This window comes from Nanorana parkeri, unplaced genomic scaffold (assembly GCF_000935625.1).
Source record: "Nanorana parkeri isolate BGI_ZX_2015 unplaced genomic scaffold, ASM93562v1 scaffold1, whole genome shotgun sequence".
Lineage (NCBI taxonomy): Eukaryota > Metazoa > Chordata > Amphibia > Anura > Dicroglossidae > Nanorana > Nanorana parkeri.
This window is the reverse complement of record NW_017306269.1, coordinates 680583-707414: the sequence shown is the minus strand read 5'-3', so window position 1 is coordinate 707414 and position 26832 is coordinate 680583. Positions and strand designations below refer to the sequence as shown.

The window sequence follows — 26832 nt, the reverse complement described above, 5'->3', positions numbered from 1 at the left end:
CCCCCCCCCCTCATCAACATGCTTATACGTTTTTAAACTAGAACCTTACTATTACATACCATATTTTAGACCCAGTGATATCATCACTCTCCTAAAGTGGACCTTTGCCCCCTTTGACTAAAACTCACATCAGCATACAGCTCCGCTCCATATCGTACAAACTAGTTCTGCTACTTAAGCTGAATTAAATAAGTTCATGCAACTCATGGATTCAATGGTATGCAATAACAAATACATGTTTTGCAGGGTTATTCCCAAAAGGGTGAAGAGTTTGTAGAAGGCAGGAGAAGTGAACAATCCAGGTCAACATAGCTGATTTGGAGAATTCTCCAATTCAGCTCACTTTCCATTTCTCCTATGCGATTGTTCAATTCTTCTGCCTTCTCCAAACTTTTCACCCTTTGGTGACTAACCCTGTTAATGTAAAGTGAACTTACCTGAGTTAGCCAGTGCTATAGCTTTGAGAGTTACAAACTCTTCTTTCTCAATCTTCATGCTCTTGTATTTCTTGACAAGCTGCAAGATGGTGTTATTCAACTCCAGCAGTCCTGCTAATTTTGACTGGTCTTCGTCCATTATATAGTCTTCGGCGTAGACCAGCTCATCTTCAAAAGCGAGAGATCGGTACACAATGCCCAATAACAAGATTTCCATCCATGCGCTTTGCAGAAGGCTCATCTGGTCAGCCAGTGACAAGGTGGAGAATCCTTGAGGAAGAGAAGCGATGGGAAGAGATGTTGGTTAAATTGAAAAGCACATTTAATTTAAACGCTTATTTTTATCTTAAACAATAATAACTGATATATCCTGTTTTATTTTATTGTGTAAAGAAAATGGTGGGTTGGAAAATTACTACAATAAATGCACTGTGCAGGAGGAGACACCTAGGATCCACGCTGCAGTGCTTGTGTTAGCAGACTGCATCCCTTGGATCTGTTCCCTCCTCCGGTCCCCACCACAGTGGCATCTACATGCTTTTATATCGATGATCTTCTCTTCTGTGCTTAACCATGACACCTCCCTCCTGAAGAAGCTTTTGAGAAACGTGTTGAGGATGGAACCACTTTCACAATATACCCTTAAACACAAGGTGGAGAACATACTAGGATTACTGTTGATATACGTCGAACTAATGGATAAGTACAGAGACTTTTAATTTTCTAGGCAACAATCTGATGGTTTTAAGGAGGTGTTCTCTTTTCTGTTTTCCATTATTTTTATTAACACATGAAGGCACTTTTCATTGCTATTCATATGTTTTTTAATGTGATTCAATAAATATGTATGATTTTAAATGGTAGGAGTAATGCTGTCTTGGTTCCGTTCATTCTCCATCTCCAAGTTCAAATCTCAGTTCTCCAATCTCAGTTTATTGTGGCATCTGTATTAGATTGGGGGAGTGGTACCACCACCTAGGCATACAAGGACTTATGTAGGTTGGAAAATTAAGTACAACTCTGCATTAGGATGAGTTCTAGAGTGCTTCTCCACCACTCTCAGTATGCAGAGAAAGAAGGAGGCAATGAGAGAAATAATGGCCTTTTAGTGTCCTCATCCACTTGCCACTTCCTGCAACTGAAAGATGGAAAATGTACAGTGGCAGATGGGTTGTGGTTAAGTTCCTTCAGAAAAAGTATCTGAGCTACCGAGCTAGGTAGTGTGCTTCAAATCATCAATATAATTTACTCTTCTCATACTTTTTTATTTTATTTTAATTATTTATTATTGAACAAAAACAATGGAAGGATATTCTAATTTTGACATTTCTAAAAATATTTATTTCAAATTATAATTGCACTTCACTGAATATTTTACATTTAAACTTGTCCCAGCAACCTCAATATGATGGGTTACCTTTAATGCTAATGATTCCTGTTTCCAGCAATACTGCCTGCAGCCTTCTGTTCCTGAGTACATCCTGAAGTGCTCACAAACATCAGGGAACTGGTTCAGAGCCATCTCCCATCCCGTATCAGGGCCCTCTGGTGGTGGCCAGGAAAAGCAAAGATGTATACAAACACTGAGCAGAACATAACTAGGATTTATCTATGACAGAGGTAAATTATCATATTGGCATTATTTTTATTGGCTTTTTTATGGGTTTCAGGAACATCTACAGATGTATTAAGTTTTGTGAATGCACTGTTATAATTTAAACATATTTTAAGATCGCCAACTGCTACATAGCCAAATGTTTTGGCATCAAATCATAAATATGCTCATTAACATAAACCTGGAGATAGGGAGTTATTAGATGTTTTGTACATTAAACTAAACTGTTAATTTGTGCAATCACAGTAGACGCAATACAAGTACATACAGTGGAAAAATTATTTATTTGGCTTGTTGGCAAAAGTGCTTAAGTTTGCCAGTTGGCACATAACGATGACAAGGACTTAATAAAATCATCAAAGGGGATTAGAAATGATTTTCTTAAAGGGGTCTTAAGACGTCAGAAGCTTATTGTAAGTGGCCTGTAAGACATTGTACAATTCCAAGCGAAGAGACACATCTAACCTGAATTCATCTTTTAACACTATATATAACATATATATATATATAATTGTTTTATATGTTCATAGCCCTGAAGAAGGGGGATCTTTGAAAAGTGTTAGTATTTCCTGGTGAATTTACATTAAATCTTACACTGGTCATTAATCAGTAGAGTGTTATTTCTATTCTCTACCTTGTCCTCACATTTTTATCCCTGTCTGTGTCATCACTGGAAAGATGCACCCTCTCTGTTTGTCCTGGTGAATGTTGTTACTGGAGTGAGAATTGTGTTAGAGAAGATTTCCCTTACTTTGGCGAAATCTCTCACTTTCTTTTGTGCATCAAGACAAGAAATGAGGGAAAAATCTTCCTAATGGAACAAAGACAGCAGCACCATTCTCCAAACTATCCCAAACTAAAAGTAAAAGATTCAGATATACTTCGCTTAAACTGTAGGAAAATCTTGTATTCACATTTACAAAATATGGTAAATAAAAATGTATATACTGACAAACCAAAATAAATATCTGGTTGAATTTCCACACATAGCAAATTTAGGCAAATTCAAAAGTCAACCTAAACTGTCCTCACTCACGATTCATGTGTCTATACATACATAAACAAAGGTGTTGACCCATCCTTATTTAAGTTTGTGTTGCAGAACATTTGACTATAAAATTAATTTCATCTGTGAAATTTCTTCATTTTCCTTCTAATACGAGCTGGTGTATGTTGCCGATTCTAATTTGAAATGCATTACATTCACAGCCCATGAGTTTAATGACTGATATATCTGCAAACAGATTATAATAAATTGTTGGGCCTTTTTTAATAATATTCCATCAAAAAAAGCAGTAAACACTTGATGTTTTCATTCAACAGAATGTAAATTAGCATTTTGAGGTTACACGTTGGGTTGCAATAACAGTAAATAAAAAAACTTTTTGCATTGTTTCTATAAAAGAAAAAAAATGTGATTTAATATGATTTCCAGCAGATCCTCCAAATACATTTACTTGATGAGATTGTGGGCCATGAGTTCAAAAAGTGTTCTGTAGACTTTGCCACAAATCATATTGTTTCTTTGGGACTATCCACCGACAAGCAATAATTTAGACAAGCAGAGAAATGGTCTTTCAATTAGCTCAGAATACTGCTCTTCTTTCAAGATTACGATTCTATATATTTTTTTCCTTTCTCTCTTCTTTTTTTTTCTCACTGCAGTAGCAGATGGACAGAGAATACTGCCTGCAGCACCTTCCGATGACAGTCTAACTCTCCCCTCCCAGGCACTGCTGTTAGTAAATAATTAGATTTACACATTCCCCAATCTCCACACATCTTTCCACCGCATAATTAAAAGTGGGATGATTAGTTTATTGAGTGCAAGGAGGAACTTTTTTATTGAGGTCCATTCATGATTTTATCAGGGCCAGCACTTTTATAGTTGTCACGCGGGTGCCGGCATCCAATTTTTCTTATCAACCTGATTAATACAAACGCTGTTTCAGGACGCATTAATTAACAGATACAAATCTACGTTCTCATGGAAGGATCAATACGGAGAAGAAAAGAGGCATCAATGTGAATTTAGTGCTGATGATGGAGCAGACACCATATTGACATTTACGTGGATGGAAACCTTAAAGTTTTTCTACAGCCCCTTTTGTCCCAGTGATTTAGAAATTAGCTGTTTCTTTTTCCTTTTCAGGCCTTGCAGTGTTTTAGGCACCTTCGTGGGGTTTAATTAAGAACATGGTGATAAATTCTGTCAAGTTATTATAAGGGTGTTGCTGCAATAGTGTGTTTCTTTTCACTTAAAACTTCTTACGATTCACCCCACCTAAAAGGATATTTTAGGCTGATGGTGCTTTAGATCTCTTAGGGCTTCCAATGGTAGGACATCTGTATTTGTGTTCCCAGGTCCACCTTCTTGCCATGGCCACTAAAAGGGAGGGAGGTCTCACTCTTATTGTTTAAATTTTTATGATGGATAATGACACGGTACAAGGGAGACTCTTCCTACTTAAAGTGTCATCCAAGGGGGTTTTGGATAGAGTGGGGATAGATTAAAAATGTCACGTCATATGCTCAGTTGTCTTTGTATTTATAGATTAAACAGTGCCACTTACAGGCAGTGCACAACTTCACTTCTTCCCAAGTGCAGTACAGTAGCAAGCCACAAAATGCCAACACATTTAAAGGTTCCATGATGCAAATGTATTTCCCCATATCGACTACAGAATAAGAACTATACAGCCTCTGATGCATTTCAGCTAACCCTGCCCTTACTCTTAGCTAAGTATGAAGGCATCTTCCTACCCTTATATATCCACCCACCAAAGTAGTTAGGGCAAGGTTAATGGTAACATCTGAACTGGATCACTACCAGGATCCAAAAAACACACATATCTAAAAACATAAAACCCTTTCAATGGATTATAACCCCTTTTGGGTATTCCTGATATCTTGGTCTCTGTTGGAGAGACTGCCCCTCACTTACTGTCCTGATGATAGTAAGGACTACTTAACAAGCCTGTGCATTGCCTCGTACAGAACAGATAGGCAGTCCAACGGCCAACTTAAAGAGCATGCAGGCTGACAAGCCTTGTCAGCCTCAAACAGGAAGACCTGTTATTGTCAAGATCTCCAAGTAAGAAACTTTGCAACAGATAAAATATCTGCTTAAGAAAATGTTATACAGTATGGTATGATGGCAGACATTCTGAAACACATATTTTGAGTTTACATACATTTTAAAGGAAATCGGGTGTTTGATAAAAGAATACATTCTAGAGACCAGTTATATTTAAAGTTTAAACATTTAAAGCTAAAATCATCTTTCAAAATTGATTTAAACATGGGCCTAACAAAACTATTCATTATATTCAGTGACAGTAAGTGTGTTTCCAGGAGTGAAAATATATTCTGATCAGAGCAGACAATTGACTCCAATGGTGAGTGACACAGAAGCTGGGAGCAATAGGCCTCTGTGTTTGTAGTGGTTCTAATGAATTACAAAATATACGTGTTTTAATTAAATAGCAGGTTGATAAATCAATATGTCTTGGTCAATATTTAAGCTGCTCTATGAATATTTAGGAAAATGAATCCACAATTCCCACATATGTACCCTAAAGACAAAGCAAATCTTCTTTAATTAGTAAGCGGGCATGTTTGGTTTTAAAATGTTTAGAAAAAACAAAAAAAGAAGTAAAAAAGATAAGCATGATATGGAAATTATTTATATACTTTCAGCATTATAAGTTATAGTCAGTGGGAGTTACTTATAGAAACAGAGGAAATAAGTATGTTGCTACATAATGATACAAATAATAATCAGATAAAATAGTGTTCACAAAAAATTATGACATTTCTATAGACAAAATTGATGGATTTCACCAGCAGGTGGTTCTGGGTGGAAATTTGGTATTACAGCTCCTGGTTCAGAGAAAACCAGCGAATAGTAATCAGCATACCTGAAACTCTTCACCAGGGGTCCTCATACTTTCTAAACAAAGGGTCTGTTTACTTTCCTTTCAAAACATAGGGCGGGATAGACTGTGACCCTAACCCTAATGCCCTATTGTTAGTGCCAGTAGTGCCTCGTCATTGGTGTCAGTTTGAGGAATAGCACCCCATCATTGTTTTTAGTGTAAGGGACAGGATACCAAGAAACAATGCTCTAAAGAATAAGATAATTAATAAGATTACCAGATCTGCTGGCTACTATTGCTGTCAGCGCTGCTACTTCAGTCACACAGTGCCCAAAGCGGCAAGTCAGTGCCATAGAGGAGTAGAGATCTTGGACCAACCCAGGCAGTAGTCCTTGCTCATCCAGCACTTCCATGTAGTGAATCCCTTCTCCTTCATATACACACATCCTCTCTTTGTGGAGAAGGAGAATGGGTTCACTACATGAAACATGGAGGTCTGGAGTAGAAGTAAAGGGAGGCGCAAGGAGGGGTGCATAGGACAAAGGTTAGGAGAAAATGTCAAACAAAAAAAATCAGAGCTAAGCTAGTCTGAGCAAATATAATGTTCAACTTTGCCCAGCCAGCTAAATACACAACTAAAATACATATAAGGGAACTGTTTTACCTACCAAATTATTTACATTTTTTTAAATCTATCCGGTGCTTAGATTTACACAGCCCTATCAAACAGCAGAGCCAGCTTAGTGACCTGAGTTTTCTTTACTGCAGTTAAGCAAGCAGATTGGTCACTTCCTCAACACCAGCCTGTGATTGGGCAGTAAAGGAGAAGCAGCAGACTGATTTGCCCATCCCTCTACACTCTCCTCCTATCATCGTGTTCTGTGCATGCAGCACCTGACCGGCCACTAGTACTGACCCTCCTTCCCCCAGTCTGTGCAGGGGTTACAAGAGGCCAATCTAAAGACTGAGTCGGATACTTAGCTGCATTTAAAAATACATTTTATCTAATGAACACTTTCCATGAATTGTTTTTCAGAGTTTAGCATTAAAAGCATGTATGTTTTATGGACAAGCAAGAGGAAAGCAATTCACGCAGCAAACTGATTTTGCGGAATTAAACAAACTATATATTAAAAAATAAAAAACAATCAGATCCCAGGCATAACAAAGCCCAAACATAGAACATAGAACATAAGGTCTGCCTATCTAGCATTGAAAGTGTCGGGTGAAGCATGTGGTCTACCAGCCCTCCTGCCATTTTGTAGTAGGAGCCCATGTGCTTGACAACAGAGCCATAGGCAGCTATCAACTACTTTTCCCTCTCAGTTCTTTTTTTTGTAACCAAGTGAACGGATGCACTTTGCAGTCAACTTAACAAAAAAGGCTAAGCATAGGAAAGTGTGAAGGACAAAAAATATCTGACGGCTAGCCTTCAAAAATACACTCTCACTTCACAAGGCATGAATGTTTGTTTTCGCAGCCGAGTGTTGACAGAAATAGGCTGCCATAAAGGCATATGAATTTAACCCCTTTTAGGCATACCCTGTATGCACTTTTAAGCCGGAGCTGGCTCTCAGCGATCTCCGCACACCGAACTGCCTGTTATAATCAGCTAAGCCAGCCACTGATGGCTCTGTTTTTGATGCTCTGACTGCTGTTTGTGTGACTAAAAGCTGACACATTAGACATTCCTTGCACAGTGCACATCACTGCGGAATGCTAATTATACTCTAATGACTCATTGCTCTGTTGTGTCAACATTGCATACCTATCAGTATCGCGCTTAAGGATAGAGGAATTGTGTTTTCTCTTTTTTCCGCACTTTTTTTTTTCTTCGGTGATAATCTATACTTGTTTGCTAACATTTTTTTTAACTTTGTTTAAACCAAAATAGACCGTGCTTGTATTTGGAACTGAGGCACGTAGGTTCAGTTGCTAATTTAACCTGAACGCACAAGCTATGTCTGCAGGGCGGTGAGGATGGGCGATGTCACGTGGGACTTTCTATTATGAGTAATGCACTGTAAAATTATTTATGGATATAGGACATTTTTAAAGCTGTACTGCAGGCAGATGGTAAAAAAGCCCAATGAATACATAAAAAATTGTTATTATACAGGAACTGTATAGCGACCAGTGGTGTCACAAGTGGCGTCACACACAAGTGGTGTCACAAACAAGTGGTGGATGACACCATCACCGGATGACACCATCAGAAGGGGTGACACCAAAATGACTGACAGTCATTTTAGTGTCACCCCCTCTGAAAAATCAGGCACTCAGTCATGGACCGAGAGCCCAACAGCTGCACGAGAGAGTAGGGGACCCAGCGGCATACCATGTGCTGTGGAAAATGTCCCCTCCTCTTTTTGCCGCATACCATTTTCAAGATGGCTGCCGGCAGTGAAGTGCACGTGGTGTCATTATGTGCCTGTATAATGACAGCATGTGTAATGTAATGTCGTGCACACCGGGTGACAACCTGCGGAGCGTAATGACGTGCACACCGGGTGACACCCTGCGGCGGCACCAGGTGACACCCAGCCGGGTGACAACTCTCAAAGCAGCACTTACAGAGTATAAGGAGAGAGTACAGTTACAAAATGATTTCATATAAGACGATTAGGAGTTTCCTGCTCGTTAGAGCTTACAATTGAAATAAAAGTGTATGAAGTTATTAAAAAAAATAAAAAATTAAGAGCCTTTTCACACCAAAATCGGACGTTAGTCATAAGTCAACGTAGGGTTCGTTGACTTGTGATTGTACCTCCCAATTTCCTTCCAATCCATTGCATTACGATCCGTTTTTAAACAGGCACCAAAAAATGAATGGGTGTAAAATGGGGCTAGTTTTCACTGCTGCATTGAGTTACATTGTGCTGAAATAAAGTATTGTTCTGAGCAGAACTGAGCAGTGTAAGCTGGTCCCATTCACATCCTTTGAAAAATGGATTGCAACGGATCTGTTATGAATGGGGCCCAAATGTACTTTGAATGCAACTAGTATAAAACCCCAAATTTTACTTCATAGCCTACAGCAGAACAGCTCACTCTGGAAAAGGGAGGGCAGTACTAAGGGCCAATCAGGACACCTGCATGTACATGTGGTAACTAGGAACTTGACAGGAACAGGCAGCAGAGAGATGCCCTCTTCAGTCTGTTGCTGCTACTTCACTGACCAATCACAGGCTGGGGAAGGGAGGTGAATAAGTTGTGTTGCTTAGATCACCAGGCTGGTTGTATTGTGTGGTAGGGCTGTGTAAATCCCAGGACTGGATAGCCAAAAAATACAAATATTTTGGCAAGAAAGAAAGCTCCCATTCAGGGCTGTCCCTATAGTATTTATAGTATTTATTGCCTGAGGCTGTTGTTAAGGGAAAGGGGGGTCCTGGATTGGGGGAGAGGGCGCTGAGGTGCCCCCCCAATTTTTGAGTCTGGGGTGGGAGTGCCCTCCACGATTTGTCAGTCTGGGGAAAGTGCTCTTCCTGATTTGTCGTTTGGAGTTGGGGGGGTGTGGAATGCCAGACCGAGCTGTCACCTGTTACCAGGAGTTCAGGAGGATGGCAGCCAGCCCACTCAGCTTCTGGCAACTGGTGATGTCAATGAACTGGGCAGGAAGCCGGCCATATGACAAAGCTCTGTAGCCATGTATATAAACATGACACCTATATGTGGCATATTTCAATAAAGAGGAACCAATCAAGTGTGTTGCATGGGATGAGTTCATCAGTCTGCTGCTTCTCATTTCCAGTAACAGAATGGGCATGGGACCTATAAGTGAGAGTGAAACTGCAGCAGAGCTGTGTAAATCTCAGGACTGGATGGAGAGAAATACAAATCCTTTGGCAGGTAAAACAGTTCCACTATGTACATGTCATCTGGGTATTTAGCTTTAACTAGTCTACAAGCGCGACAATTCTTGCTTCCTTTTTACAGCACAGTCAGATAAAAGCCATTACTTTGATACTCTTCATGCAATATTCACAGAGCCCTGAGTTACCGCAACCCAGCCCACAATGTCTTGTTTGCTGTTAGCTGTACATCAGTTTCATCTCTGCGAAACCACGCCACGCAGCCTTCACAGAACATGTTTCTCTCAATCCATTAAAGACAATAGATTCCCACTAAACAAATATTCACTTGTCAGGCTCGGTGCAGGCACGGCATTCATTCGGCAATACTAAGTGTGTTCTGCAACAATTTAAGAGCCGTAAATTGGGCATTTACTAACAGCCGAGATGCTCCTTGGCTCACTCAAGTTGTGACCTTTCATTTCAGCCATGGCGGAGGGTGTTAATGAAACGCAGCGCACACACGGGATATCTGACAATGTCACTTCTTGTACCAGTGCTGCGTAATGACTTCTTCCAGGTATACAATCAAATCAACCATTTCACGATAAAGGCACTTATCGAATGTTAACAGTGTAAGTTTACTTACAAATGTTTATGATTTGCATGTTTTCGGATGCTAGAGTGGCATCCAGGCAATAAGGTAGACCTGAACCCAAACTGGATGACATTTAGTTTGCTGAATTGCAGTGGATCATAAACAATTGCACAGAGGGTTTTTTTTCTTTTTTTTCATAAAATACAATTTTTTACTTTTTTTCATCTATTTTCCATCTCAGTGCAGAACTCATGCAGCCTCCTTCAGTCACTTCCTGTCTATATGCTCTCACTCCAGCAGTGGCTGCACACCAATTACTCTGGACAGTCTTTTAAAGCCTCCTGTAGAGGAGCATGTGAAAGGGTGACAATGCAGAACAGGGCTTTCTCTATAATGAGGCAGACTGAAGCTGTTGCCTCAGCAACTCTTGGGTCACGTGGCAACTCTTTCGGTCATGTGGGGGGATGGCAGGCAGAGCCTGCCACCTTCTTTCCAGCTAGCATGTCCCAGGTTGGTAAGAGTCAGGCGGGGAGATGTGTAAGGCCATACATATCTTCCTTCCCAGCTCTTAGCAACTTGGGACGGCGTCCCACTCAGCTCCTGGCAACCAGTGACATCAGTGAGCTGGGTGGGATGCTGGCCAGAGCTGGGCAGTGTACCACCAGGATGTCGACCAGAGTGCCGTGAGCATGCACCACCAGCACCCCATCAACCCCCCCGAACGTAACCACCATTAAATCAGATGTTCAGCTCTAAAACAATGATATCGCTCACAAGTAATGATGTGTTGGCACATTGAGTGCACATTTAGTGCAGCAGGATTGTGATCCCAGGATAAGTAATGACCTGCAAGGGGAGATTCCATGATGGCCTGGGCTCATCAGGAAGTCATTTGAATGATGCTGGCTGGCAATCAACCTGTAAGTGGAGCGCCATCTGCTGGAGGATAGACCCTCCTACAGGAGACAGCACATGACTGAAGATAAGTATTGTATTTGTTTTTCTTTTTTTAACTTTTACTCAGAAACCTGAACTCTACTTTAATGTTTCTGGTGAGATTCATCTATAACATATGTGATAAAAGTTATTTGTGATAAAAATTAATGTGCTGAAATCTCTGGCACTTGAAACTACCATACTGAATGCAACCAAGCCAGCTTTCAGGAGCTGTAAAAGGAATATAATGGTATAATATCATTCTACAGCATTTCCTAGAACAACAATATTTTTATGTCTAGTCTCTCTCTTGTTCTCTCTCTCTCACACACACACACACACACACACACACACACACACATACACACACACAAACACACACAAACGTGTATGCTCTCACATTTAGAGCCAAAGTCGTTTTTAACTCCCTCCGGCCATGGCTGATCTGAGATTGTTTGCTTTGCAGGGCTTGTAATCTCCATGCGAGCCAATGTTTATGAATATACCCACTACTGGGTCAACTGTGCAGGCTCTCTGGCTCTAGTGCTGCCAAGTCATTATGGCCTGGTGTTAATACCTTCAGGGGAGAGATACTTATTTTCTCATCAAAAAAAAGAAGAAAAAAAAAGTAGCAATCCTATCACCCCATCCGTCCATCTGGCAACATATCAGAATCCCTTAGTAGTATCTTCCTGGGAGTGTGCCTTTTATTCTGGGTTCTACAGATAATAAAGGACAGAGGGAATAATAGTGACAAGATAAAGCAACAAAAGACAATAATATGTTACTTGGAAAAGCTTAATGCCAGCCATACGCATTGGTTCTCTATCTATTTCAAACATTATTAAAACCCAACTTAGCTGTCTGTTTCAATTGGCTGAATATATTCCAGGTGCATCACAACAAATGGTGTTCAACATTTTACAGTTCATTTTCTTTAGAAAGCAGCCGCAGCCTGAGTAGAGAAGCCTGTCCTCTGTCATGCTGCAGAGAAGGACGCATGCCCTCTGTGTGGAAGCAGTGATCACCCTTCAGAGGTCAGACATGCCCCCTACTCAGTTGGGGATAGAGTTGTCTATTCAGCAAAACTCATGCTCCTTGCCTGCTTAGAGAGCTATAGCGCTGACTCAGCAGATCAAGCCCGCCAACCACAAATAAAGATTCTTGGAGGCAGGTTACCTTAAATGATCATAAATGTATAATTTATGATCATTTACGTTAACTGACAGTGCCTTGAATCTGCTACTTTATTTATATTGGCGTGAGATATTTGGGAATTATCGGTTACCTTAAATTGATCCTGATTAAAATCTGATTTAAAACAGTATAAGACTGTCCAAACTTGAATAGATTTTTTGCAAGAATGGTTGAAGGATTAGTGTGATTGCATCATCAAAATGGCAGTAAGCGAATGAACAGACATAATAATATATTACAATTCCTTTATGTGGGTCATGTCATTTTCGGTTTTGTGCTTTGATCCATGGATAGAAGGTCTTTTCTGACCTTTGCTGTTTTCCCTCTACTATATTAATTCAAGACGTGCCCCTCGACCCCAATATGCGCAGTAGTGCCGACACATGTTGCGCAATCATTGTCCACCTTTGTCACCATCAGGAAAATTATGCAGGGCAATGATGTACAGCTGACGCAGGAGCAAGTGCATATAGACTGAAAGAGACTGGGGGAGATCAATAGATACAAAAAGAATCCCAAACCAGTGAAAGTGAAAAGTGAAACCAGTATTTTGTGGAACAAAATGCAAATCCAATTAGGGTCTAGATCTACTATAATTCATATAAATGAATAGATTTCACTTGATAACATTCCTTGCAGCTGTGCATGCTACAATTTAAGAGCAAAACGTGATAAACACACACAGAACATTGCTTGTCAGAAAAGAGGGTCAGAGAATGCCTCATCTCACTCTTGCACCAGATGACCTATTTATAAAGACAGTCTGAAGGCATCAGTCACAAGCCTGGGCTTACTTCCAGCGCTGTCTGATATCACATTAGGCTCCTGAGCCCAGGCTCTGTGTTTAGCTTGTAATAAGCAGTTAGAGATGCGGAAATAAGCTCTGGGATTCATGTACAAAAACAGAATGAAAGGAAAAATGTCTGTGCCGCACAATGGAGCCAATCACACTCTAGACATCATTTCCTAGTGCAAAACAGTAATTTTGTTTGCAACTCTAAGCTGCAAATACACTTGTTGTCTAACTAGAAATAGCGGCTATGCAAATTGCATGCCTGCTGTGCTCAATGTGAGGGGTTCCCATTCTCCATGCTAGATTCTTTATATCTATTTTATATGATTGAGAATGCAACAGGAGAAGATGGAGAACATAAAATGCTCATGGGCTTAGGAACAGCTAGTGTTTTTTTTAGCATACACAACAAGAATTGCCTTATGGGACCTGGAAGGATTTTTTTTCCCCCTGTTGGAGCAAATTGAACCATGCTTTATTGAGGGTTTTTTGCCTTCCTCTGTATCAACAGTGGGTAATTGTGGGCATAACGTTCTGTTTAGGCTTTTTTTTGTTTTTGTTTTTTACTATCTCGATGGATATGTGTCTATGTAAGATATGTAACTATGTAAGAAATAATGGGCTGACTTGGCTCACCAGGCTTCAACTGAAATGAAAATAAAATTGCTTCTTAGAATAACACATTTTTTATGCCTAGTTCCATTTATTGTACAGAAATACAATAAACACTTGCAATATCAAATATTTAAGAATCACAAGGTGCCTTCAAGTTGTCTATAAGTCAAAGAATCCTGTTATATGCCCTGACTTTTTTTTCCGCACAGGATTGGACCTCTGCCATAATTCAACCATCCCATAATCATCCTATAATCCATTGAAAGTTCTGATTTTAGCTACTTGATTGTGAGAAGGTGATAAGAAGAGGCAGAACTCCAAGTCAGAGCAACATTCAAGGCCTCTATAGCAAGTGTCTGTGATCAGGGGACCACACCAATTGCACAAAAGAGGATTTAGAAAATCATATGCAGGCACTCTGGGGTGGTTCCATTTAGGGCTGTTATGTTAGTTATAAAATTTATGGGGACATGACAGGTTCACATGGCAGATACGTTGGTTAGTTCATGGTCTGATTGAATGAATGAATGTACAAACTAATGGGGGTCCAATTGATAAATTGTTGTGAACTACGGAGCTCTAATCTATCCATTTGATTACCCTAATTCTCTGGCTTAAATCCAGAGTGTTCCTTGGCTCCTTCTTTTTCTGTAGCTTGGAAGCAGCTAGAAGCACGGCTGGATTGAAGATTTATGTCTAAAAACAGTAAGAAAGAAAAAAACAGAGGAATCTGTCTGATTCTAATACACCTAATTAGCCATCGGCAGACTCTTAATTGCATACATTAGGATGATTCCATAGTGGAGATTAATTCTAAATATACCCCAGCAGCTGGTTAAGATGCCGTGGATTACAGTGTGGACTGTACTTTTCCACTTAATTAGATATCAAAATTAAGCGGCAACAAGCATTTTGACATAACGGGGATCAAAGCGTTTCCTGCCTTCCCCGAACTGCACTAAAGTGACCACAAAACAGAGCGGCACAGATGGAGAGGTATTAAATGCCACACTGGAAAGTCGTTTCAAATAATAAAATATCAATATTTACATTTTAATTACCCCTACCGAGCTGCGCTCTGTCATTCCCACTATTGCCGACGCAGCAAGGGGCGGCCGAATGACATTGCCTCTCTGCCCGGGTAGTGTATTTTGTTTCCATTAAAAGAGTGACAAGTGTTTAAAAGCGGTGACACCCAATGTGTGAACAAGACAGATAGCAGATCAGAAAAGTTATATTAAGGGAATACATTTCCCGTTAAAGGAAATTGACTTTACAAAGCTAATCCCCTCTTGACGCAAATATTAATTTTCAAAAATGTTTTCTGTGTGTCTGTTGGAGGGCTCGCGGAGGGAATATTGCTTAAAAGTGTGCAAGCAATGCTAGCCAAGGGTAAATGCAAAATAAAGACACTACTGAGTTCCCAAGTTAACACTCAGAGTGATATAAGTAAAGGCGTTGGATAACCCAAACAATGACTTTAACCTCTTTGAGTTGTACCATCTGACAGCTGTACCCCCTTGCTTTGTATGTGTACACATCTATGTAAAGTCATATCCATATAAAGGCTATCATGGAGCTTCAATAAGAGATGGGTTGGGTCCACTTACAGGTTATGTAGTGCATGATAGAGCACTTCATGGTCAAAAATAGGCTCCGACTATGAGGACTGGTAAAAGAGAACCTGTATTGTAAAAGCTGTGCCAAAAAAAGTCAAGCAGAGGGCAAAGGACTACTCACTAGTATTGCATGTGGTCTCCCTGCAGCTGATCATTTTTTACCATTACTGATTTAAGATTCCTTGTTCTGAACTTTGTCCCTGTGTAAAGGTGGGTATCTTTGTAGAGGAGAGCCTTTGCTTCAGAGCTGCCCCCCTGATGACTGGTAGCCAATATTCAGCAGGAGAGATGGAGGAAGTACAGATCCATAGAATAAATGAAACAGAAGCAGAGAGATCCTTGCACTGCAAGTCTCAGGTACAGCTTCCTTTCCAGCAAGGAGAACAAGAACATAAATAAATCTCACTCCAAATTCTGTGAGACTAGCAGGCAGAGGCAACAGGTGATCTCACACTGCAGATATGCAGCATTGAGGTGACAGAACAGGAATGGCTAAGCATAGAAAGTGGACTGCTATTTTCAGGAGGAATTTAACATAAATGTTACAATTTTCAGGGTACCACTTCGAGACAATTAATACTTCTAGATGTTGCCAAACACTTTTGGAACTCAGGTCCACTTTAAACCCTTTTTTTCTGTATGTAAGAACACTTGTCTTAAATTAGTCATATTAAATTATTGATGACAAAGGACCCCTGCTAAATATTATTTGCATCATGCCTGGTCCGATAAAATTTCAACAATGCGAGACAACTCTATCCGGATAAGGAAAGGAACAAAGCATTAAGTGCAAATTGCAATAACCAATAACAACCAATCAGAATCCATTTTTACTGGCTCAAGTCATTAAAAAAAAATCAGATGTGAAATAATTCAAGCAGCAGCCATGTGTAGCCATGCTACTTAATCAAACCAAACTGAAAACAATAGACTTTTTGAAAGGACAACTGAATATATCTTCGCAATCATTAAAGTATAACTAGACATTGGCTAATATTTTTTCCAACCACTGAAAAAAATGCCAATACGGGTTGCCTTTACTGATGATATGTCCTGTTTCCAACAATACTGCCTGCAGCCTCCTGGCTCTGAGCACACCCCGCTCCTGGGAGACAAGTTGCTAATTCAGCTCAATGCAGAGCAGATCTCCTGTCTCTAAGCGGCACCCTCTAGTGGTGGCCAAGAATATCTTTCATTACTGGATGCAAACACAAAGACAGACCATGATGTTGGACTCAGTATTTTCAGCAAACATTATCCATTATTTTTTAATGGGCTTCCAGGATAGGTACAAATGTATGAGGTTTAGTATAATAATAAAGCAGTTATATTTTATGCAGGGGTGGTAATTTCATCCAAACAAAAGTATCACCCATTGTATGTGAAACAAGGTAATCAAAATAAGGAATACATTAGGTCAAACATTACCTCAAACACAAAACTAAAGTGTGATCACTATAGGAACCCTATTGCTATGGTGTCCTGTAATGGAATAGGGACCAGGGAGTCAGTGATTATAGTGGTGAGGGTAGGGGGGTCAAGCACAGTGGTCAGGGTGGGTAGTGGTAGGGCTCAGTGTTGAGAGCAGGAGAGAGAGGGGCATGCAGGTGCAGAGTTATAAAAAACATGTAATTGTGGTGATAAGAGCGAGAGAAGGGGGCATATATGTGCAGTGTTGATAGCAGAAGGGAAGGTTGCTACCATGCCTGCCCATATGATGCGTCACACCGTACATGCATAGAAACAAATTGTTCACAGTAAGAAGGCAGAGGTTACCTGCAAATGTGCAGTAATATCTGATCTCTGACATTGCACTTTCACATATGTGGAGTATCACTGCCATCTTACCAGTGACATGTTTACTAAAACAGTGCATCTGCGGTTCTTCTGACAATGCGCATGCGATCAGTGCAGGATCTGGACACAATATCGATGACAACATCTATATGTGAGCAGACAAGAGGGCCAGTCTGGTGACTGATGGAACCAGTTAAGCAAGGAGGCTGAGATGGTGGCAGTTTTGTCCCAAGGAAGAATAGACTGAGTTGTGTGATAAAATAACCATGAAGCTGAAATATGTTTGTGTTTGTTGTTATGCTGAACAACCCTTGTGTTGGTAGAATGCAGTGTTACTTTAAAGTTTTGGATTAAGAAAAGTGGCCAAAAAAGCCCTAAAACTCATTCTCTTGAGTGGCCTGAGTCCATGGAAAACTCTTCACTTGATGCTAAATTTTACTATACTTTTTTTGTTTCCACTAAAAAAAAATATTTTGATTTGTTTTCTTTTTGTTAATTATTTTTTATTTCTTATCAACAAATGGAATTTCAAAATGCAAAGGGAACAGCACCGGGAAAAAAAGGAATGCAAAGATATAGATGTTATCAAACATGTATTCATAAAAATTGGCAGTATGAAGCCCCGGACATCATATATTCAGAACGACAGAAAGCAAGCAATAACTCTTTCTATGAAATGTCTGTCGATGTGTCAAGATCCTAAATGAATTTATTGCCCCTTAGCAGTAGCAAGATGAAATTCCACTGTCACCAGTCACTACATAGGCACAAACACATCACACTATTATTATGGAACTAGAGCTGTGTGATACTTTAGAGGAAAGGATATAGAAAGATTTTTCCAGCTCGCTTTTTTAAAACAGATTCTTTCCTATTTCTCATTGCCTAACACCTTTTAATTTCTGAAAGAGCTACGCTTGAAAATCTTAATTAATTGTTCCATACTGCTTCAGGATCATTATGCAATGTAATAAAGGCCGTGTAATTATGAAATTTTACAGCCATTACCAAGGCTGATGGCTCGTATTTCATGATCAGCTGGACCCAATGGCTATTAGCCACTCTGTTTGCCTTTGATGAACAACGAGCAGATCTATCAGGGACATGGAGCAAACAATATCTAGGCAAGGAAACCATAATAACTGCCTACAGATGAAGCCCATACATATGATAAACTATAAATCTAAGCACAAATGCGGGCTCTTTTCCCGAGGAATGACAGCGAGGAAAGGATGAGACTGCCGGTGGGGAAAAAAACAACTGAATAAAAGACTTCTGTGGCTTCCTCTATTCACCGTGTGTGATTTTTGTAAAAGAAGAAGATTCTTAGTTGAAGGACATAGCTATCAACATTAGGAAAAAGTCAAAGCAAAGAAGATCAATGCTGTTGTCTTCCAACTAAGAGATAGAAGACACAACATTACTCTTCCATCTACAGTTGTTTTTTTTTTTAAATAAGAGGTGTAAATCTGGGAACATTTAAAAAAATGTTCCTCTGGGTTAAGTATTAAAATAGAAGTAGTAGAAATTTACAATTTCAGTGCTTAAGCAGCTACACCCAAGAAATACTATTCTATCTTGGCTAGACTAGCACATGGCTCAATCACTTTTAAGATCACCGTACATGTTAAAATGTAACTGTACAATCAACTTTAGATTTACCAAAAATAAGCATTATGAGTTACCTACCTAAACTAACTAATTAATTTGTATCCATTTACGCAGGCCCTAATTGTTGGATGATCTAAAGGAGATTGTACATGTAGACTGTAATGTGTGTGGTGAGCGTTAGAGATCTGCTCCCACCAATGTCATGCGGTAAGCCTGAATGGGATGTGCCATTTTAAGTTTTCACTATATATCCCTGTAGAACAGACACTAGTGGGCTTACAAACAAAACGCCCAGACCTTATTACTACTTTAATCTTGGTGACACATTTATGATCTGCTCTATTTTTTCCTAAAAGGTACTCAACAGTGTTGCTACTGATATGCAAATGGAAAAATGTTGGCTTATTGTCAAAAGTCAGTAGGTATTGAGGCTAAAGGCAGCCAAGCAAGCAGCATTTCAGAAGTTCAGCAAAGGCAGTCTCCATATTTAATTTAGTACCATGTTCTTTTACTACATTATCCTCTAAATATAATAATGGCTACACGATTTACAAGTGAAAAGATTTCAATCCTGTGACATCCTTAAACTTTCAGACTCCCAGAAAACAGTCTTGGGGAAAAAAAAACCTCAGTGTGGATTTTATGAATATCTGATGTTTAATCATTCAAATTATGTTGTAATTATGATTTTTGCACACTGTGTTAAATGAAATCCTTCTTTTTTTACTTCAGTGGTTTTTGGAGCATTTTTCTTTAATTCAGGCAAATAAATGAAAAATTTCAGGGTGAGAGGCTGGATGGATAGAAAATTAATAGACCACGAAATCACCACCAGGCAATTTGAAATTAATTAAGCAAGCTTATCAAGCTTTTAAGTGCATAAAAAGGCAAAATAAAAAAAAATGGGCAAGCTAAATCTTGTGTTAATGAATGCAAGATGTGTATTTATAAATGTAAGTAAATATAGAAAAGCACATATATGGTACATATACATGTATATAGACATAGATGTGCACACACACACACACATACATCTGGAGGCTGACTAGTGACTAATAATATGTGTTGGCTTTAAACAGTTAATTAGGTTCCTGTAAAATGTCAGATTTTTAAAACAATTCCCCTGAACCTGATTAGGGATCTGAATTGAATGAGCTAGAGTGAAAATGGTTCCTTTAGTGAAAAACAATCTGTACTATTTATCTTTTATACCTATTATTTTTTATTAGCTGGAAGTGAATAAATATACAACTAACATATTGTTTTTTTTCCCATCATTGTAGAATATTAAAGTGTATCTCAACCCAAGAACAATAATGTCATCTATTGCAGCTTACCAGTCCTTAGATGTGGTGGCTGCATTAGTTTAATTTTTTTCAGGCATTTTATCCTTTCGTTTAACCTGGTGATCCTGCCAGTCACATAGTTCCTGACATGGGGGTGCTCTGTATTTCACAGAATTGAGTCGGGCAAGGCTAATGTGTACAGAAAGTTGCAAGCTCGCAGGATCAACAGGTTTTTTGTTTTTTTGTTGTTTTGCTTTTATCGAATAGATATAGATATAACAAAATACTTTCAATGTTATATTGTTATATTTAAGATACATGACGCTTTAAGCCATTTGAACAGTATGAAAGAAAGGGAACAGAAGGAAAAAACAGGATAGATTAGATAGAGATAGATAGATAGATGATAGATAGATAGATAGATAGATAGATAGATAGATAGATAGATAGATAGATAACGGAAAATTGTATACTTACCTATCGGTAATTTTCCTTTCCTGGCTCCAATCCATGGGAGCATACAATGAGCCATACCCATTGTATGCTGCCATGGATTGGTGTCAGGAAAATGGAAAATTGTATACTTACCTATCGGTAATTTTCCTTTCCTGGCTCCAATCCATGGCAGCATACAATGGGTATGGCTCATTGTATGCTGCCATGGATTGGTGTCAGGAAAGATAGATAGATAGATAGATAGATAGATAGATAGATAGATAGATAGATAGATAGATCGATAGATAATGGTTCACACATACATGTAGTACACCAATATATACTTTTTCTTCCTCAGATTAGCCTGGATACACAGAAGAAAAGAAAAATCAATTCTTGTTGACACTAACAAAAATTGCATTATTAGTTTTCAGCAATTTTCTCCACCAGATATTTCTCCCCTCTCCCAGGGGCCTTTTCAGTTATCTCCTCAGGCCCAAACCTCTCAATCTGACTAACCAGGTATCTTGTTAACTATCTGCAGGTCGATAATCAGCAGTCGTCTCAGAGGGTTTATGGAAGGCTAAGTCAACAGCCCTCTTAGCCTGGACGGAATAAGGTTCATGTCAACTCTTAATTATGAGATGGAAAGAATCCATTTGGGCTCACTTGGGATACCATCATTCTTGTAGATATTTTCATAGACCATTACTCAGAAATTGATGGCTTGAGATAACTTACATAATAGGTCATGCACATTATAAACATGACCATATTTTAAATAGTTCTAATATCCATTGAAGTGTCAACATGTCAAAGGGACTATTTGCCTTTGGTTGTGGACAGCTCAGGTATAATGATGTGTCTCCTAATGATTATGTCTATGATGTGTCAAAATGTTACAGGGATTGTCCCCTACTGGATTGCCCAGTCAGGTGTGGCCATTTTTCAACATGTATGCAATTTTTTCTTAAATGCCTATTAATAAGTCAATTGTGGTCTAAGTAATGAGTGGTAGTTGAAAAGAAAATCCCTGTTTAGGTATTTAATCTACAAAGGTAAACACAGACAAAAATCAGAAGAATAATTTAACCTAATTGCAAGAAAACAGGCTCACATAGTTATTTGAAACACGGCCCATGCCATACAAGTTAACCTTGTCTGGAAAACAAGTTAAAAGGGTCTGGTGACCACTGTCATTTGATCTGGTTCCCTGAAACAAATAAAAAATTCCTGTCCTACCTGACCCCTTTTTAACATTTATGGTTTAGGTCATGTAGAATAAGGGCATCTGTCTGCCATATGCATTGTGGTGAACGTGGTGCTGAACAGATTGTCCATTATCCACTCTGCATCCTTGACTTTTGTAGTACCTACAGATACCGTGGAGCAACTCATCCTCAGAGTTCACAAGAGAGGCAGGGTAGATCTTTTTGCTGTGAATTTTGAGGATGAATTGCTCTACATTGCCTGCATCTAAAGAGGTCAGTAAGAGCTTGTTTTAAAGCGTATTTACTGCTTGAATGTCCATATCTCTGCCATAGTTCTACATTTAGATCTACCGGGACAAGCACTCATTGACTATGTTCTCTATAAATTGCAGAAGAATATGTCAGCACAAAAAAAAAAATATCTGTTAGAAGGTTAAGACTGAAAGGAATTACTTCTGTCAGTAGAAAGTACAACATTTTACTGCTTCATGCCATTAACATATAGCATTCTTCTATATTCCCATGACATTTTTTTCCCCAGCTTTTTTTCCTTTTCTCGAAAAGGTCTGGATGCGCTAACCAACACCATGACATTTAATAATGCGGGGATTCTCCTTTGTAGACTGTTAATAAGAAGATATGGTTTACTGACCTTGTATTCTTCCAAGTTTAATTAATTAAGCAAAACGTTTCCCAATGGAACGTTGGAGAGTATCTATTAACATTGCCGCTCACAAACTGAACAGATTTACAGATGCAGAGGTAATTGTTACCTGTGGAGGCCACAGGACCCCTCTTACTGGAACTGTTTAAAACAAGTGCTCGTTATCAAGTTGGCTAGTGAAGACAAAGTGATGAAAAAAACAAAAAAGAATGTGAAAGACTGATTATCATCATATAGTCATTGATGATTTAATTGTAGTTTCTAATCTGTTGGATTAAACACGACTGTAGAATCTTCATTCATTGCTGGCAAACAACAAAGACGTTATTGGTTATCATCAAAGTGTTCTACAAGTGGACGCCATAATAAGTCACCATTATCTCTGCCACTGTGCGGAAATCATTTTTTCATTTTGAAGAATAAGCTTGTAGATGTAACTTTTGCTTCAGTACAAACGTCAAAGATAATAAAACTCCAAGCACATGCTATTATGACAACTGTATACAAACAAAATATTATAACGAGGGATGCACCTGTATTTCAGTATCGAGCATAAGTATCAATACTTTTTTTTCGGCATTCGCAGATACCGAATACTGATACCGGAAGTCCCATTAAGGAAATCAAACAGCCCGTAATGACTCGCTACCTGATTAGCCGGGAAGCCGTGCAGCGAGTAAAGACTCGCCACCCGGGTTCCCGATTAGCAGGGAAGCTGTCCCCATGCTTCTCGTCACCAGGTGATGAGAAAGCATGGAGCCAGCTTTCTGGCCAATCAGGAAGCTGGGCACCATGTAATGACGCGGCGCCCGGCTTCCTGATTGGCTGGGAAGACGGCTCCATGATTCCTCATCATGAAGTAACGAGGGAGCATGAAGCCGGCTTCCCCGCCAATCAGAAAGCCCGGCGCCGCATCACTACAGTGCGCCCGGCTTCCTGGTTGGCCAGCTTCCTGACAAATCAGGAAACTGGGCAGCAGTGATTACACGCTGCTGGCTTCCTGATTGGCCGGGAAGCTGGCTCCATGCTCCCTCATCACAAGTGACGAAGGAGCATGGGGCCAGCTTCCCGACCAATCAGGAAGCCAGGAAGCGTGTAATGACTCGCTGCCCCGCTTCCTGATACCGGAAGTATCGGGCTAGGCATCGGAGCCTTTGGGCGAGCACTCAAATACTCTGCATTGGCACTGATAGCAATACTAGTATTGGTATCGATGTATCCCTAATTATAACTATGCTGCTAACTTGTAAAATCTGATTCCCTTACTTCCCTTACATGCATTCATATGCCACTTTGAGCTTTAGGAGAGTCCGTGTCCAGTAAGTAGCTTTGCCACCCCACCCACAGATGGGCCTGCCACTGGTAGCAGACAGTATAGTTAGACAAGGCTCCCATAGGCCTGTGTTGAGCCCTGCTGTTTACCACCTTCATGATGTTTATCTCCATCCACGCATATTTCACAGTGTAGTCTATGTGATTGGTTCAAACAGTGCTCGAATTGTTTACACAGCTTGTGAATATAGCTTATGATTAGCCAAAAATGGTTCTGAAGATTCTCTAAAATTGTAGGATGAAGACTGCCCATATGGTTCACATTCACATTTTCCTTATTTCTACATCACCAATGTTCTAACAGGTTAATGGTAGACCATACAATGTAATGACCCTACTCTAGTCTGGTGAAGACACAATCATGCTCCAGGGTCATCTTAAAAGCCTTTTAAAATTAGCATTCTGGTTTTGCATTGTAGGAGTGAACATAGTTCAAAAACTCTATACACATAGGGGGGGAATTTTATCAAATCTGGAGCAGACAGAATCTGAAGCAGTTGTAGATGGCAACCAATCACCAATCAAATTGCTCAGGTAAGATTTGAACATGAGAGATAGAGGCTGAGTGGTTGCATATTTTGTCTGCTCCAGTTTTCATAAATCCCCCCCATTGTGCTCTGCTATGAATAAAAAGGAGAACCTTAAATCTGTAAGGCAACATTGCCACACATTGTACCCTAGCCAAGGTATTTTCTAAGGAATATATATATATATATATAGACTTCTTGAATGGTACAAAATGGGCAATCTATAAAAGCTATTTAATGCTATTTGGGGCTCCATTAGAGGAATTTACGTTAACTTCCTGTCCTCCTGACAACAACTTCACCAGACAGTAAACAAGGGAAATCTGCCCCAGGGACATGCACAGTATTAAAAATCTGACAGGGGTTCTAGCCTTCTCTCACTCTACTAAAGGAAACCATTTTTATTTCTGCCTGTATTGCTGTTGGAGAGTTCTCCTCGCCCTACCAGACTTCCTGTTTAGTAAAATGTTCTCAACAAGACAGGAAGTAAAAGTAAATCTCTCTAACAAAGCTCTGGCCATCAGTAAAACAATCCCCAGAGGTTTTAATCCTTCCACACACTATCCAAAACTAAGAAAAGCAGTTTTGGCTAGACATACACTTTAAGTCAGGAATTTGGGGATTTTCAAGGCTTTTTCTGTTTTCAAAAACTCTTGATCAAATCTAATTACACTCACAATTAATCATAATCTTCCCCCAAACATAATAAAGATGTAATGTATCACTAGGCTTCTGCTGTGTTAGTTTGGAAAGACAAGTGCAGGACAACAAAAACAAAAAGTTAGATTAACTTTCCTTCAGTTCAAGATGTTTCCATTAGCAGAACCAAATAGGAGTTCATGAGAAATCACATTACTTCTTATATGTAGCTATCAGTAAGTGATCACACAACCAGTTCTACATCTTGCTTCCCTACTTTGTCTAACTGCTGATGATCTGCAGTTGATAATGAGAGTACGCAAACATCAGATAGGTTGAACTCAATGGACTTGTGTCTTTTTTCAACCTGTCTAACTATGTAACTATGTAAAAAGGCTGCAGTTGTTCATGCACATTGGAATCTGAACCTCTGACACTATTATATCAATTAGAAAAAATCAAAAGAAAAAATCAAATAGAAATACTTAGCCTCTGAGGGGATACAACAATCTGGGCTTGAAGAGCTGCTAATATTCCTAGTGTTATGCCTTCCTGGACTGATGAGTAGATGCCCCAATTAAGTCATTTATTAGAGTTTGGGTGGCAGTGGGGCCGTAGTTAGGGGAGTACAAAAAAAAGAAGGCTATGTCCATTTTGGAGCTTGTCTGTGAACTTTGCATGAACCGCCAGAAATAATGTAGTGTGATGACAAGCCGGTTATACCTTCCACTAAATTTGCTGTCTGGAATGAACTGAAATAGTGTTTGGTTTGTGTAATTACGTCCATCTATCTTTATATTCCGGCGGCATATCGCAAATTGAAAATACTAAAAATTGACTGTTGGTTCTGATATTTAATGATTGCCAAAGACAAGGCCGTGATTTATTGGTTACTCACCAATGTGACACATTTGCATCTTATTAGGCGGAGATTACCATTCCTTGAAATACGGACGAGGGTCCCTGATCATGTCTGATGGATTGATTTGATTTGCAAATGTAATCAAACTAATAAGAAGGAAAAAATGAGCAATAATGCCTTGTTTTTCAACTGGCAATCACTCCCCTGCCAACAAGGATGATATTCCTGACTAAGCAGCCTTTACACCATCTCCCTGTCTTCTTCAATAAACAAAAGGATGGCGAGAGCTTTGATAAGAGGATAACAAGCCGACTACGGATGCACACGAAGATTACCGACCTCTCCACGGCTGCTGCCGCTGCTGACATGTTCCTTCAACCCTTGCGCGCCAATAATATATATGTCTCCCTTGCCGCGGTTTTAAATTAACGCCATGATAGGCTGGGAGAGCCTCTGAATAGATTGTAAGCCTTTACATGAGTAAGTGCTTCTGAGAGGTGACGAATGAAACAAGACTGAGATTTAGTGCATTTCTGAACACCGAAGCCTGTAATATGTATGTAAGGTGTATTCAATCTAAATTCTTAAGACAGAGACATTTTAAATAGCTTACTTTAAAACAGATGTCATATAGAAAAAATGTCATTCTAAGAAATAATTTGTGATTTTGAGTAACTGTTTTTAGTAATAGTTTACAGTTACTAGCTGAGTTTGCAAATTGGTTAGTCATTAAAATGAAAAATGAACATGTGGCACAGTTGAGAAATACGCATAATGATCTTCAACTTCTTTTTCTTAAAATTAACATGCCATGAAAAGGGGAACAATATTGGTTATAATGGCTTTGGGTGAATTCAAGTAAGTTGTTTTAAACACTCTTTTCATATATTTTTTTTTAACATATTTTTATATTAATACAAATAAAAATTATATTATTATTATTTACATATTATTATTATTATGTCTAATAATAATAATAATAATGATAA

At 39.2% G+C, this 26832-nt stretch overlaps 1 protein-coding gene across 4 annotated transcripts in view; it reads right to left on the bottom strand.

Moving 5' to 3' along the window:
- The window catches only part of ESRRG (estrogen related receptor gamma), a 205054-nt gene that overhangs the window by 6135 nt on the left and 172087 nt on the right, over positions 1-26832 (bottom strand). For all 4 annotated transcript variants that reach the window (XM_018555713.1, XM_018555636.1, XM_018555788.1 and 1 more), the window contains one exon: positions 438-707. In XM_018555713.1, the coding sequence (XP_018411215.1) occupies positions 438-707 (270 nt within the window). The remainder of the gene's footprint in view (positions 1-437; positions 708-26832) is intronic.